This window comes from Penicillium subrubescens, assembly GCF_028828155.1.
Source record: "Penicillium subrubescens strain IBT 31985 chromosome Unknown utg000002l_segment0_segment0, whole genome shotgun sequence".
In the NCBI taxonomy this organism is placed as follows: Eukaryota; Fungi; Ascomycota; class Eurotiomycetes; order Eurotiales; family Aspergillaceae; genus Penicillium; species Penicillium subrubescens.
This window is the reverse complement of record NW_026643152.1, coordinates 6007577-6022026: the sequence shown is the minus strand read 5'-3', so window position 1 is coordinate 6022026 and position 14450 is coordinate 6007577. Positions and strand designations below refer to the sequence as shown.

At 51.0% G+C, this 14450-nt stretch overlaps 5 protein-coding genes across 5 annotated transcripts; 2 read left to right on the top strand and 3 right to left on the bottom strand.

Moving 5' to 3' along the window:
* Positions 1–1654: 1654 nt before the first annotated feature.
* N7473_003505 (uncharacterized protein) lies at positions 1655–6766 on the top strand (the record flags this gene model as incomplete). The annotated part of the gene is made up of 2 exons (XM_057149445.1): positions 1655–1719; positions 1837–6766. 2 exons carry the CDS (start codon positions 1655–1657, stop codon positions 6764–6766), a joined length of 4995 nt encoding a protein of 1664 aa, XP_057013099.1.
* Positions 6767–7586: 820 nt separating this feature from the next.
* On the top strand, positions 7587–8708 carry N7473_003504 (uncharacterized protein; the record flags this gene model as incomplete). The annotated part of the gene is made up of 1 exon (XM_057149444.1): positions 7587–8708. One exon carries the CDS (start codon positions 7587–7589, stop codon positions 8706–8708), a length of 1122 nt encoding a protein of 373 aa, XP_057013098.1.
* An 841-nt stretch (positions 8709–9549) lies between these two features.
* N7473_003503 (uncharacterized protein) lies at positions 9550–10062 on the bottom strand (the record flags this gene model as incomplete). The annotated part of the gene is made up of 1 exon (XM_057149443.1): positions 9550–10062. The coding sequence occupies one exon, from the start codon at positions 10060–10062 to the stop codon at positions 9550–9552; it is 513 nt and encodes a 170-aa protein (XP_057013097.1).
* Positions 10063–10915: 853 nt separating this feature from the next.
* On the bottom strand, positions 10916–12432 carry N7473_003502 (putative neutral amino acid permease; the record flags this gene model as incomplete). Its single annotated transcript, XM_057149442.1, has 3 exons — positions 10916–11711; positions 11768–12197; positions 12261–12432. The coding sequence occupies 3 exons, from the start codon at positions 12430–12432 to the stop codon at positions 10916–10918; spliced, it is 1398 nt and encodes a 465-aa protein (XP_057013096.1).
* Positions 12433–13111: 679 nt separating this feature from the next.
* Positions 13112–14140, bottom strand: N7473_003501 (polysaccharide deacetylase family protein; the record flags this gene model as incomplete). Its single annotated transcript, XM_057149441.1, has 3 exons — positions 13112–13250; positions 13304–13985; positions 14035–14140. 3 exons carry the CDS (start codon positions 14138–14140, stop codon positions 13112–13114), a joined length of 927 nt encoding a protein of 308 aa, XP_057013095.1.
* Positions 14141–14450: the final 310 nt, after the last annotated feature.

Sequence of the window (14450 nt, the reverse complement as noted above, 5' to 3'; positions counted from 1 at the left end):
TCCACTGATAGAAAAGAAAGAAACGCTCCTTCCCTTTGAAAAGAATTGATATATGAAGAGAAAGTGCCCCCTAGGCTGCGGTTGCCGTCAACGGTCAGGCAGGATTGTCTGGAGGCTGCATCGCCAGGCATCGTTGGGGACAATCAGGCTCCGACCCCATTATGCAGGACCACACTCAATAGTGTCGGACTGTCGGTGCCTCCAAACGCGCTGATAAGGATAAAGAGTGGGGCACCCAAGCTCCCAGGCGATAAGAAGCGATCGGCACCTGCATCAAGTAGTCAGCCGATAGGATGAATTTGCCTGGAATTGGCAGGTGATTTTGTTTAGAGATTGACGAGCAGTACAGGAATGGGAACTCATGTGAAATTTGATTAGCTTTAGTGTTATCACAATGGTAATAAAAGGGTAGTTGGTGGTCATGGGAATATCTATCGCAAGTCTTAGCAACCAATCTGGCGGGGTCCAGAAAGATACTAGCACACTATTCACAGCGTCGTAGCCGACCACGGGATACTTAGCACTATCCATGATTCCACTCCATAGCGCTAGTATTATGCAAGTAGTCTTCGGAATCTAGAGACCAGAGAAACGGTCTTACCGGATAAATATGCTTCAACTCGTTCTTACTATTCGGAACAGTATACTGAATCTCTTCTCAATCATCTTTCTTGTCTATGATTAGTTCAACTCTTGATTGATAAGATGCTTCGAAACAATTGTTCAAGTTTTAACCTGATGGCACCCCGTATACGACCTGACTCAATTTATACGAGCTGGAGAGTGGAAACCCGGCGTCCCAAAGAGGAAAACTCGTTTTCTGCAGGATACTCCACTGGGTCATAATGCGATTGTTAAGCAACCCATAGGCGGTTCCATCGTCCGAGTTTTAACAATTACGTAGTGCATAGTGAAGTACACTGGAGGTATAACCCTATCGCGACAAAATATCCCATCCTAGTCCCTAGCAAGACAACATATAACTACAAGAACAAACAATATACCGAATCAGTAATTGTAAAATATCATCACAATTATCTCCGTCGCCATTAGCTAGTTTCTCTGGTTCCGGGAGACCCCAAATGATACCTCACTCCACCTGTGGTGGCTCTAAAATGACTAGAAGTGACTAACGCGCGGGTTGACCCTCCCAAATTCCGCCGTTTTAAGCAGAAACCAGCCTGGACCACTGGACCACTGGAACTTCTTCTCAAGGCGAAACTTCGTCACCCGTCAAACTTCAATCCTTGTCAACTCTTCTCCGACTATATCTCGTTTTTCACCTTCCAGTGGAATACCCATTTTTTCGACCTTTGGTGTCCTGCAGCGCTTCAGCAATTCTTATCCGTCCACTTTCCTACCTCTCAAGTGCCGGCCAGGCCTTGTAACGGCCCTCGGCAGCCAGTTCTTCCTAGCAAACGTTGCACCTCCGGTTTCACTCCATTCTGCAATGCCAGTCGAGTCCTGCGTGCTCGTGGAAGATTGTCGCTAATCGGTCGGGGTGGAGAGGTTTTTACTGACATAAATTTGTTCCATTACCCGGTCGCATTGCCCGTATCCTGATCGCTGGTCGCCACGAAGAGCTCTTGATCGATCTCTGTGACGTTGGCTGGGAGCTACCCTCGTTGCTTACACCCCCTCCCCCCGGCAAACCATGCTCCCGCAATGTCAGGGCCCTGTCTGGGCCATTGACGACCTGTCGCATTGCTTCCAGCGCAAGTGAGTTTCCCAATGCCTTTTCTTCTCGACCGCCGTGCGATCTGGTACCTGTCTGCCGACCGTTGGCCGCCTCGACATACCAGTCTTAGTTTTGCTGATCTTCCCAATCCGATGCAGTGTCCTGCAAGTTTCGTTACCGCTAGTTGCGTGCGCTCTATCCCTGCTCACCATCGTCCTCCACCTCACTTATCGCTATGCTACCACTCTGAAAGGTGTCGCTTACAAGGTTCTCCCCAACGAGGCCACCGATGACGAAAATGTTCCCCAGACCCCGGAAACCGAATCGGATCCAATGCTCCAGCAGGCCTTGCAGAGCGAGCAAGTCGAGCTCGAAGTGGACCGCCCACGCGGTGAGATCGCCGTCGTGGCTCTGGAAATCGCTGCGCTCGTCGGCCAGGTTGCTCTTTACGCGGTGATTCTCACTACTCACGGCTGGGGCCGTCATGGCGCGCTTCCTGCGACAGCTGGTCTGATTTCGTGGGGCTATATACTTTTCTTGGTCTTGGTCCGCCTACTCTTGTCTAGCATGGATCTGTTCTCTGCCCCGAGACTGTGGACGCATACGGCCACTCTGTACGGTGCCCAGTGGCTTTTCAATGTCATGGTTTTCCGATCCGCGGTCATCCACCCCATCTCCAAACGTGCCTTGATTCTCAGCAGTGTCGGATTCGGTCTCAGCACCCTACTTATGTTGATCGCTCTCACCACTCGTCGAGGCAACAAACCTGTACTGGTGGAGCGCGAGGATGGATTGGAGCCCCCGCGTCACCCTATGGCCAGTCTGCTGTCTCTTGCGACCTTTTCGTGGTTGGATTCGCTGGTCATGAAGGGCTACCGTCAACCCCTCGAACTCGAGGACGTGTGGAACCTGACTCCCACCCAGAAGGCTGCTGCGGTTCTTACGGACTTTAGAAAACGGCAGATGAAGGGTTCTCTGGCCTGGAAGCTCATTCGCTACTTTATTGGAACCATTCTGAAGCAGGGAGCCTGGACCGGTTTCGCCAATCTGTTCGTTTTTGTGCCAAGTCTTCTGCTCAAGGCTATTCTTGAATACGTCGAAGATCCCCGGTCTACCACCCCGAATGCCGCGTGGCTCTACGCGATCCTCCTTTTCTTCTCCGCTATTGTCCAAGGCGTCGCAGATGGCCAGGCCCTGTGGATTGGCCGCAAGATGGGTGTTCGGATCCGCGCCATCATCATTGGCGAAATCTACGCCAAAGCCCTTCGACGTAAGGCAGGCGCTGCCACTGACGCTGCAAAGAAGGCCGTGGAGGAGTCAAATGCCCCCGAGGACTTGAAACCGAAGAAGAGAAATCTGCTCTCATTTGGCCGAAAAAAGAAGTCCGCTGTCAATGGAAACGACACCGAAGCTGCAACCCCCAAGCCTGCCGAGTCGGATCTGGATGATGCTACCGCACAGGCAAATGTCGGTACCATCATTAACTTGATGGCGATTGATTCCTTCAAGGTCAGCGAAGTTGGCGCCTATCTGCATTTCCTGTGGGCAAGTGTCCCCGTGCAGCTCATCATGGCTGTCATCTTGCTCTATAAGATTATGGGCTTCAGCTCCTTCGCCGGTATCGCATTAATGGCTCTGATGCTCCCCGTCAACCTGTTCATCGCCAAGCAATTCAACGAGGTCCAGAACCTTATTCTTAAGGGAACTGATGCTCGTATCCACGCGACCAACGAAGTCCTTCAAAACATTCGTATCATCAAGTATTTTGCCTGGGAGCAACGATTCCAAGACATTGTCAACGAAAAGCGAAAGGCAGAGCTCAAGTCCCTGCGTCGTCGTTATATCCTGTGGTCCTGCGCTGCGACAGTTTGGTATGGAACTCCGATTCTGATCACCTTCCTGTCGTTCTTCCTATACACCGTCGTGGAGAAGAAGCAATTGACCCCATCAATTGCCTTCCCTGCCCTGTCAATGTTCTCCCTTCTCCGTGTCCCATTGGATCAACTGGCCGACATGGTGGCCCACGTGCAGGAGTCGAAGGTCTCCTTGGATCGTGTGGACAAATACCTGAACGAGGAGGAGACTGGGAAGTACGACCAGCTGCGTGACAGCAACGCGGACGGACCTTCTCAGATCGGGCTGGAAAACGCAACACTGACCTGGGGTACCACTACCCCTACCCCTCAAGCTGCGTCTTCTTCGGATAGTGGCGCTGATGCATTCCGTCTTATTAATGTGAATGTTGATTTCCCTGTCGGTCGTCTGAGCATTATCGCTGGACCTACAGGCTCTGGAAAGACCTCGTTGCTTATGGCCTTGCTCGGTGAAATGCGTCTGATCGAGGGTCGTGTTCATCTCCCTGGGGGCTTATCGAGCCGTGCTGAACTCCCCGTTGATCCTGAGACCGGCCTCATTGACAGTGTCGCATACTGTGCCCAGGAAGCTTGGTTAGTCAACGCCACTGTCAAGGAGAATATTATCTTCGCGTCTCCATACGATGAGAAGCGCTATCGCGCCGTGCTCAAGGCCTGTGCCCTCGAGCGTGATATTGAGATTCTTGATGCCGGTGACCAGACACTGGTTGGAGAAAAGGGCATCAGTTTGTCTGGTGGTCAGAAGCAGCGTATTTCCCTGGCTCGTGCTGTCTACAGTAGTGCCCGCCACTTGTTGCTGGATGACTGTCTGTCCGCTGTCGACTCCCACACAGCCAAGCATCTTTTCCGTCAAGCCCTGACTGGCCCGCTCATGCTGAACCGCACATGTGTCCTGGTGACTCACAACATTGCTCTGACCGTGCCCCAGGCTGATCACGTTGTGGTTCTTGAGAATGGAAAGGTTGCCGCTCAGGGTAAGCCAGACGATGTTGCATCAACTGGCGCCCTTGGCGATGAGTTCAAGTCTCGGCCTGCTTCCCGTGCTAGCTCGCGTGGTCTATCCCGAGTTCCTTCCCAGCATGGAGATGATGCAGCGGATGAGAATTCCGCTGCGGCTAATGGAAGTGCCAACGGTACTGCCGGCAAGGCCAAGAAGGACGAAAAGTCACACATGACAGAAGGCAAGGCTACTGGCAGCATCAAGTGGTCGACAGTTATCATGTACCTGCGGTCGATGGGCTCCGGGTACTACTGGGTCGTGGCTATATCTGTGTTCTGTATGCAACAGCTTGGTTCGGTCTCCACCAACATTTGGATCCGCCAGTGGGCCAATTCCTATCACACCTCAAAGATTAACGCCGAGGGTGATGTTGGTAGCTATGCTGCTGCTGCTCAGCTCAAGCCCCCTTCTTTCCACGTCGGTAGTGCCTCGAAGATGAGCACCTGGGCCGCGCCTCAACTCGGCTCGCGATCCTTTGGCCCCGTCACTGATGATGGACAAGTCAATGTGACATACTACCTGGGTGTTTACGCCCTCCTTGGTATTGTTTACATCCTTATTTCCCTGTCCCGCGAGGCTGTTCTGTTCTGGGGCTCACTGCACGCATCCTGGAAGATCCATGACAATCTTCTCCGGGCGGTTATGCACGCCAAGTTCCGTTTCTTCGACTCCACTCCTCTTGGCCAGCTCATGAACCGTTTCTCCAAGGATGTTGAGTCAGTTGACCAAGAGGTCGCGCCCGTGGCTATCGGCATGCTTCACAGCTTGGCATCGGTTATTATGATTGTTATCCTGATCTCCGTCATCACGCCTGGCTTCTTGATTGCCGGTGTCTTCATCACTCTGGTGTATACTGCCCTTGGTGCCGTCTACCTGAACTCCTCTCGTGATCTCAAGCGTCTAGAGTCTGTGCAGCGCAGCCCATTGTATCAGCAGTTCGGTGAGACTCTGAACGGTATCGTTACTATTCGTGCCTATGGCGATGGTCCCCGGTTTATCGTCGACAACCACCGCCGTATCAACGCCTACAACCGACCACACATTTACCTGTGGGCTAGCAACCGTTGGCTCGCTCTTCGTGTGGACTGGACTGGTGCGTTGGTTTCGTTCTTCTCTGCTACCTTTGTCTTGATCAATGTTGGCAAGATTGACGCTGGAGCTGCTGGTTTGTCTCTGACTTACGCTGTCACATTCACCGAGAACGTCCTTTGGCTTGTCCGTCTGTACTCGGAGGTCCAGCAGAACATGAACTCGGTTGAGCGTGTGCGCGAGTACCTTGAGGTTGAACAGGAAGCTGCTCCGGTCATTCCCGAATCTCGGCCGGAGGCCAATTGGCCTACCCAAGGTGCTGTCGAGTTCAAGGGCTACAGCACACGCTATCGTCCTGATCTGGACCCCGTGCTTAAGGAGGTATCGTTCTCCGTGAAACCCGGCGAGAAAGTTGGCATTGTCGGCCGTACTGGCGCTGGAAAGAGTTCGCTTGCATTGGCTCTCTTCCGTGGTTTGGAAGCCGAGAAGGGTCAGATCGTGATTGACGGTGTTAATATTGGATCTATCGGCCTTCGGGATCTGCGCGAGGCCATCACTATCGTGCCCCAAGATCCCACGTTGTTCACCGGCACGATTCGCAGCAATCTCGATCCGTTCGGCCTGTTCAGCGACGAGGAGATTTTCGCTGCCATCCGCCGCGTGCATCTGATTGGCTCTGCTACATCCGGCACCGCAACCCCAATGACCTCCAGCACAGCCGTCGAAAATGGTATGAACGATAGCACCGTCTCCGTCGCCGACAACAAGAACATCTTCCACAACTTGGACAGCCTGGTCTCGGAATCCGGCTCCAATCTGTCCCAGGGTCAACGACAGCTTCTCTGCCTGGCGCGCGCTCTTCTCAAGAAGCCTCGCGTCCTGATGATGGACGAAGCCACCGCCTCGATCGACTACGCCACCGACGCCAAGATCCAGGAGACTCTCCGGGAGCTGCACGACAGCACAATCATCACTATCGCTCATCGCCTGCAAACCATCATCGATTACGACAAGGTCCTGGTCCTCGACCACGGCCGTGTCCTCGAGTTCGATCACCCCTGGACTCTGATCAACAAGGAAGACGGCCTGTTCCGCAGTATGTGTGATAACAGCGGGAACATGGAGGTGCTCTTGGACGGTGCCAAGCGCGCCTGGTCTCAAAAGCGACTGGTGGACGATTCTTGAACATCCTCTATTCACCAGTAAAAATCCTCTCAACACAGTACATATATATCTTTATTCCCTATTTCTCTCTCTGTGCATGCTCCCCGTGTTCTTCTCCTCGTTCTTGGTTCCGAGGAGATCCTGCAAAAAGAGCTTCGTGTAATTTTTTCTTCTTTTCCTTTTCCCTCTCGTTTCGTTTCTGTCTGGGTGGCCTCCGTGTACGATTCATTGTTATCTAGCCATTTTTATCGTCCGCGGCGTCATGGCATGCATTTCACCCGCGAAATCCATTACTCGTTTTTCACATCCTCTGTCTTTTTTTCTTCTCTCCGTTGTCTATCATTCTTGCCTTGGTCGTGTTTATGAGGGGGTATGCTCCCCATCGTCTGAGTCTGTCTTTTGGGCTCGGGCGTGTAGCGGGGAGTGTTATTCTATAGACATTGGAGGTGTCCCTAGCGTGGATAGAAAATGGAGTGATTGGGTTGTTAGATTGTGCCTATCTTTGTAGATTGTAGGCAGTGTGCCTACAGATATCATGTCTTCGTTTTTAGCTACTGCGACTACTTGAGCATGGAGATTTGATGTAGTGCTCTGTACTGCACGCTAGATTAGGCCTACAGTAGTACTAAGTAGGAGGTTCAAGAATCGAGTTCATATGTCTGGCCAAATGCCCCCAAGTCTTAGGTAATTCGATAAATTCCACCAGGCAACTACCTAACAAAGGCGGTAAACGGGCATTCTCCTGCCAGCAATCTGAATCTATTTGATTGTTGTGTCAGAACTATCACGACATTTAAACTTCTCCAGTAGTTGAGGATCTTCCTCCAACATCCTCTACACAATGACCTTAAGCTCAGTCATGTCTCTATTCCTTAATCTCCCCTTCGAGCTCCGAGCTCTCATCATCGAACACGTGCTCTACACCCCGCTCAACCCGCCTGTGACTCCACTTGAATCTGAGGGCATGGAATACCATGACCTAGAATACAGGGCATGGCAGGGCGGAGGCGGCAAAGCTTATTACCACAAGCAGCAGAACAAGACTACATCTGCAGACAGTCTACCGCTCCTTCTCACAAGTCGTCAACTCTCAACCGAGACTCAGGCGATTCTTGGACACAGAAACAGAAAGATCGATTATATCCTTGATGTTTCAGTCAGGAATGATTTGGATCTGTTTTTGACGTGGTTGTCCGTGCCATGTCTGACGACTCACGTATCGACTCTCTACGCGAACGTCCGTCTTTTCGGACACATTATTGAGAAGCGCACTGTCCGTAATCAACTCGGTGATGGGGGTCGGCTGGGATTCCACTGGTTATTCTATGCTGCGCTAGAGCGGTTTCTCCGGTATGGTCCTGTTGGCAAAAAGAAGCGCAAAGGAGAAGAGGAGCCCAAGCCATCTGGATATCGATATCGTCGAAATATCCAAGAATTCGAGGATCGCGAGATATTGATCGACACACTTATTCTCGATTTCAGCTCTGCAGAAACAGAGCTCAACTTCCCACCAGAAGATATCGAATACAAGCACTGGTCATGGCGCCATTGGGGTCGTGATCGGCTTCCGAGGGACCAGGGTGTAATCCCCGAAAACTTGTCATCATATACGTCGCGCCCGGAGTGGCTCTGCGAGTATCTGCGGGGCTGGATAAGTGGTCTTCTTGCTATGAGTTATCATACCTCCGCGTATGGAATGCCTCTGTATGAGCAAATTGGCACTATCAGGATGCTTGTTGATGGAGAGTTACACAGTGAATTTGATCTTACTGCTCGGCTGGATCGTCTACGGTTTATTGATGTTCATAGCACCATGGGTCATTTGTCCAGGGATGAGAGAGAGGCTGGATTTGCGAAATGGAAGAGCGAGACGTTGGTGAGGAGGGAGGCTCAGGGGTTTCCTGTGAAGCAGACATCGGGTGGTGAAGGGCAGGGAGAGGTCGATAAAAATACGTGGATTTGAAAAGGGGAGAGGATTGAATTAGTTGCTGGTCATTATCAGGAATAATTTAGAGAGAATCTGCTTTTCTGTCATTCCATCTATCAGTCCCAGAAATGAGCTTGAAGTCGATACATAAATGACTCTGCGTCCTCTGTCTCGTGATCACATCAATTCATGATACCCAATCAAGTGTGTTCCTCCGTAAAAATCCAAAATCTGACAGGGAGAAACCAGCCGACCAGCCATATTCCGCTAGGCTAGCACAGTAAGAAAGTAGTATTGCGGGCGAGTTTATAGTTTATATTGTACGCCAAGCTCAAGCCACGGTCGCGTTTGAGTTTGACGAAGACCAAGACCAAAGACTGACCAACCATTCACACACGATCTCAGGTCATAGGATCACGTTGCGGTCTGTCGCAACTTTTCGAACACAAGCATGGCATACTGGGTAGTACGAACCCAAGATAAGGTGTGCAAGATTGGAGGACCCTGAGCCCCTGCTCAGCGCCAAAGACGAATGAGGAGCGCCGATCGGTCGATTCGGATGAAAACCGAGTTCTTTTCTTATTCTTGGATAACAGTGATAACCACTGCCGTGAGACGGTGAGAACCCCGTCTCGTGTTGGGATAACTAGCGCTCTCTCACTCCCAGTGGCACGTTATACACGTGTGGAAACTGGGAGCATTGGGTCGAGCCGGGAGGGGAGCGCTAGCGCGGCGGGTGGGGAAGGTGTTGAATCCTGAGCTAACAGTGGCTCGGCATAAGAAGTGGGTTTGGGCACTGCATAAATGCGCGATGCCGAGTAAATAGATTAGGCTGGGGCCGAATCGCAGGACGACCAGCCAATCTCCCACGAGGTGCTCAGTGTCGCGCACGCAGACAACCCCTGATCACGGTGAGAACAGCGATAATCGAGCTTGCAATCACAAAGAAACGGAATGGCGGTAGTAACGTAGGCAGCATCTCCCAGACGGACTCCGTAGCTTCCAAACGGTCCAATTCGGACATGAAGTCCCGAACGGGAATCATCCGTGCACGGGGAATGTCGATCCCTGCATCCGGAGATTCGATTGACTGTGGAGGTTGGCCATGCTCGCTGGCGATGAGGCCTGCTTCACGCATCGTGGTCGATCGATCGGCGATTTCATTTTCGTCGGGGACGGTCTCGGGGAAGTAATAAGGGACTCGTTTGTTCAGGTGGTTGTCGTTAGCATTTCCGGGGGCTGATTGGGTGTCCGGCGCCCATGACGCGTCTTGAGATGACAGGGATTCTGCCCGTTTGCTAGGGCTGAATTCCTGAAGGGCTGGTGGGATAGCTGCTGCAGTGACCAGGCTGGTAAATGCCAGGGCAAGCGAGAGTCGTGCAAGGAGCATGGTGAGTTTGCAGTATTGGGGTACGAGAACGGCCGTAGAAGTAGTTGTACTGATAACGAGGCCTGATAAGCGGATGAAGCGGTGTTACATCACTGGGCGAGAGCTGGAGATGTATGCAAGTATCTCAGGGTGAGGATGAGATGCAAAGAGGGATTCAAAGGTCAGAACTCGTAAGGCGAAATATAAGAAGAGGAGAAAGAGGAGTAACTACCAAAGAAAAGCAAAGATAAGGATCATTGCACTGATCGGATTCGGCAGCACCCAAGTTCCAACGCGGGCACCGGGCGGGCTTGGCGTGGGTCAGCCGGAGTTTACGAGGACGCCAATCTCCTTAAACTTGGGTCAGCGGATGATGTATGACTGACTATGTGCATCATATTGATGATGTAGGTGATCGACAGTTTTATTTCAATCCAGAACCCGGAGTTGAGACCTGCAAAACAATTGGCATAAGGTATGTCTACTTGGCCAGATTGAGGTGGCTGGCATTTCGTGATTTACGAGCCCCGAGGAGCGTTATGCTACTACTACTTGCATGAATTACCTGAAACAAAATCTCTGGGCAGGTGGGAATCCAATGGATGGCAGGCCTAGACTCAAGGAAGTGTTCTTGGGGCCTAGAAAGGCGAGAGACACAAAAACAGGCCAACTACGTATAGTTCAGCCTTTAGGAATAATTATTTTTGCGAATAGATTTTGAGAAACCTTTCTAACGGCTCAAACGTGATCTGCTGTATATTCAATTGCTAAGACCCGAGTAACCGGAAGTTTTTCAAGGCACTAGATCTTGTGGAAAGCCATTGAGTTAATATTTCGCTTTATGAGATCTATTTTTACATACAAACATCCATCCTCAGGTCGAGCCACTGTTGTCAACGCACGAAAACGCAGAGGAGATCTGTCCATCAGCATACGCCTCTTTAATCTGAACAATCACCCCATACGTTCCTCCCACAGTCATAAAAGCTCCTAGCAAGACCAGCAAGATATGTGCAGCATACATGGCTTTCCGCAAAAAATTCCCCTTTAAGTATTCACCATGACTATACAACCATAGCCATCCAGGAAGACTAATAGCCAACGGCGCAAAACACAATGCACCCACCAGAGCCAACACGTAGTTGAAGATAGGAATCGCGCAAGCCAAGATAAACGAGATTGCTGCCATTCCGATCGTGCAGCTAAGCCAGGTTCCCCAGTGGACCATCGTGTTCACCTGCAGATGGCGCGAGTTGCGCAGAATTCGGACGAAGAGATACTTAGCCGCGACGTGTATGTATAAACAGCCGCTGATAATCAGACCAGGTAGGGCAATTCCATATGCGATGCGTTTAACGGTCGTTCCAGCGCTGCCGAGGGATGGAGATGCGATCCATTTTCCGCACCACGCATAGATCACCAGACTGAATGTCAGGTAAGATGCGGTTACGAGGCTCATACTGAGATAGACGGCTTTCGGATAGTCCTTGGGCTTGCGCATCTCGGAGATAACAGGTAGGAAAGCCGAGGTTGCGGCGCTCGACACAAAGATCGTGGCTGCAGCGGTGATCCCAGTCGTAAAGCTGGGGTTTCCGATCGCCCGGTATCCAAAGTCATAATCGCCTGTTTGTGGTGCAGCCGCAGGGCGATCTCGGGTGGCCACGCCAATTCTGGAGAAGGTAAGCTTATATACCTCGAGAATTTCAGGGAAAGGGTCGAACCATACACAATGATAAACACGGCAATATACACACTGGCAAAGCCGACCCAGGTCAGCCAGCCAATATGCGAAAACTTGCGTACACTCGCACATCCAGCAATGATGATGGTCGCGATGAAACTGAACCAGACGGTGCATGTAGAGTGCAGCGAGAGCGCATTTAGGGCAGTCGATACACCGATAATGCCAGATGCAGCCACAATCACGTAGCTGACTGTGAAGAGAAACCCAACTAGCTCTTTGACTATAGGGCCGCCGACTACTTGGGCCATATCTGCGATGGAGTGGCAGCCGGGATAGCGGTTGCGGAAGTTGCCCTGTACAATGGCGCAGTAGGTATTCAGGAGAGTCCATCCGATGACATTCACGGCGCCGGGAAAGGCCCCGAGTTCGTACATCAGGGATGGGATTGAAAGTACACCGGTAGCGAAGATAACTGTATTGAATAAGAAGTCAATCAATGGCTTTTAGGTAGGGTAGTTTGGGAGTAATGGCTTACTTTTCAAGAAAATAATCCCTGCCCGGATCCAGCTCACAGTACGAAAGTCAACCTGGCCTTCACCCCTTTTGAAAACTTCATAGTGATCTTCAACCTCTGCCTTTCCCGTCTCGGTAGTAGACAAGTCGGTGCAGCCAGGTGTCTCCTTAATATCATCGTTCGAATTCGACATAACGGAGAGCTGGAGAATTGCTAGCCAGTAGAAGGAAGTAAGATGTTGAAAGAGGAACTGAATCGCCGACAGAAGTATAGAAGCTCTTGAGAAGGATATATACCTGTGAGAAGCACTTATCTCACGCACTCGGCCTGGTCCCGGCAGGGCCTTGTCATTGTCGTTGGTTCGCCGTAGGACACGGTTCTATGGGTTCTAGTGCTACTAGGGCGTGACATCGAGGCCAGATACAGGTGGGCGCTTTCTCCACTTTCCTTCCCCACGAACTCAAAGCTGTCTGATAACGTGGCTAAACGCGGGTTCACTGGATGACTGGGCGTCTCGAGCTTCTACGACGTGGGTGTTGGGGTAAGATCCAGTGGAATCAGTGAATGGGGTAAGGAGTTGGGGTAGTCTTGGCTGGTGCAGGGATTGGAGGCAGGGAGATGCAGATGATAATCTGCGAGATAAGATAGATAGTGGCATATCAACGGGATGTGAATGATGGTAGGAGTGATAAGTTGGAGTCGGGGAGTTGGAGACATCTCTACAACAGGTGGCATACGGATACGGGTGTTTCAGTTGGAGACAAAGATAAGATAGAACATGGGAAATAAGATAAGATGGAAATCGATTATTATTCTAGGACAAGGGATACCAGGTGCATCACCGAGAAGGGAAATACCAACTAACCGTCCCTTCATTTCATTAACATTTCTCCGACCGGGGCAGGCATCAGAGCGCCTGGTGGAACTGGGTTCTTCTTTTTGAACTCGTCACACACTTGCTCCATGGTCACGAATTCAACTCCTTCATGCTTCTTGAAGTGCTCAATGAGTCTGTTACGATAGGGTCAGTATCTAGACTCCCGGCGAAGATTATTGCAACTTACCGCTCATGCATCAGAAGAACATGCGGTCTTCCAGAAACATCTGGGTGGATAGTAATCGGGAAGATAAACTCATCGTACTCGCGGTAGAAGTAATCAAAGTGGTCGCGCCAGATATCTTCCACGTCCCGCGGATTGACAAAACCATGACTATTTGGCGCTTTCTTGATAAACATCATGGGCGGCAAATCATCAATGTACCAGTTGGAGGGAATTTCGACCAGGCCAGTTTGCGTGCCATGTTCAAGGGGCTTCATCCAGGTCTCGGCTTTCTGGCTGTAGTCAATCTTGGTCCAGCTATCACCCGTCCGGAGATAATATGCCTGACAATCCTCATGGCTCATGCTGTGATCATATTCAATGCCGTAGTCCAGGAGTAGTTGGGCGCCTTCTTGGCTGGTTTCCCACCATGGGGCGACGCTGCCACGGGGTGGTTTGCCAGCGAACTCGGTCAGCATACGATAGGTCTTGTCTAGAACATCACGCTGCTGCTCAATGGTCATGTCCGTTGGGTTCTCGTGCGAGTAGCCATGAAGACCAATCTCGTGCCCTGCATCTCGGACAGCAGCCATGTCCTCGGGAAAGGTCTCCAGCGAGTGACCGGGAATGAACCAAGTTGTCTTGATATCATACTTGTCGAATAGCTTCAGCAGTCGTCGTGTCCCAACTGTACCTGCCCAGTAACCTATCTCAAGATTAGTTAACTGCCAATACAAGTAGGGAACACGACGTACCTCGGCTAATATCATTTGTCGAGTCTTCGCCTCCATAGGAACCAAGCCATCCAGCTACCGCGTCAACGTCGACTCCGTATGTGATGAGAACTCGCTTGGGGGCCATGATTCTGTTGGTTTTGAGCAATTGTAATATTTGAACGTTGGAAAGCTGACCTTTGCTCCATTTTGTACGGAATCAACACATGCGGGGAAGGAGATAAAGCGATAGCCAGCGATAGGACAACTTGATAAGCCCCTCCTTCGGAGAAGTCGGAGTCGTCAAACCAGCCACCTAAATGATCATCGGTCGCACACTATAGATTCGATTGTCCCATGAAACTTGTAACCGAAATCATGGAATTCGTGTTTCTTTCCCTCAATCTCCGATATTGAGCCATATCATTCTGCCTTGAGAATTGCAAGACCTCTTGTGG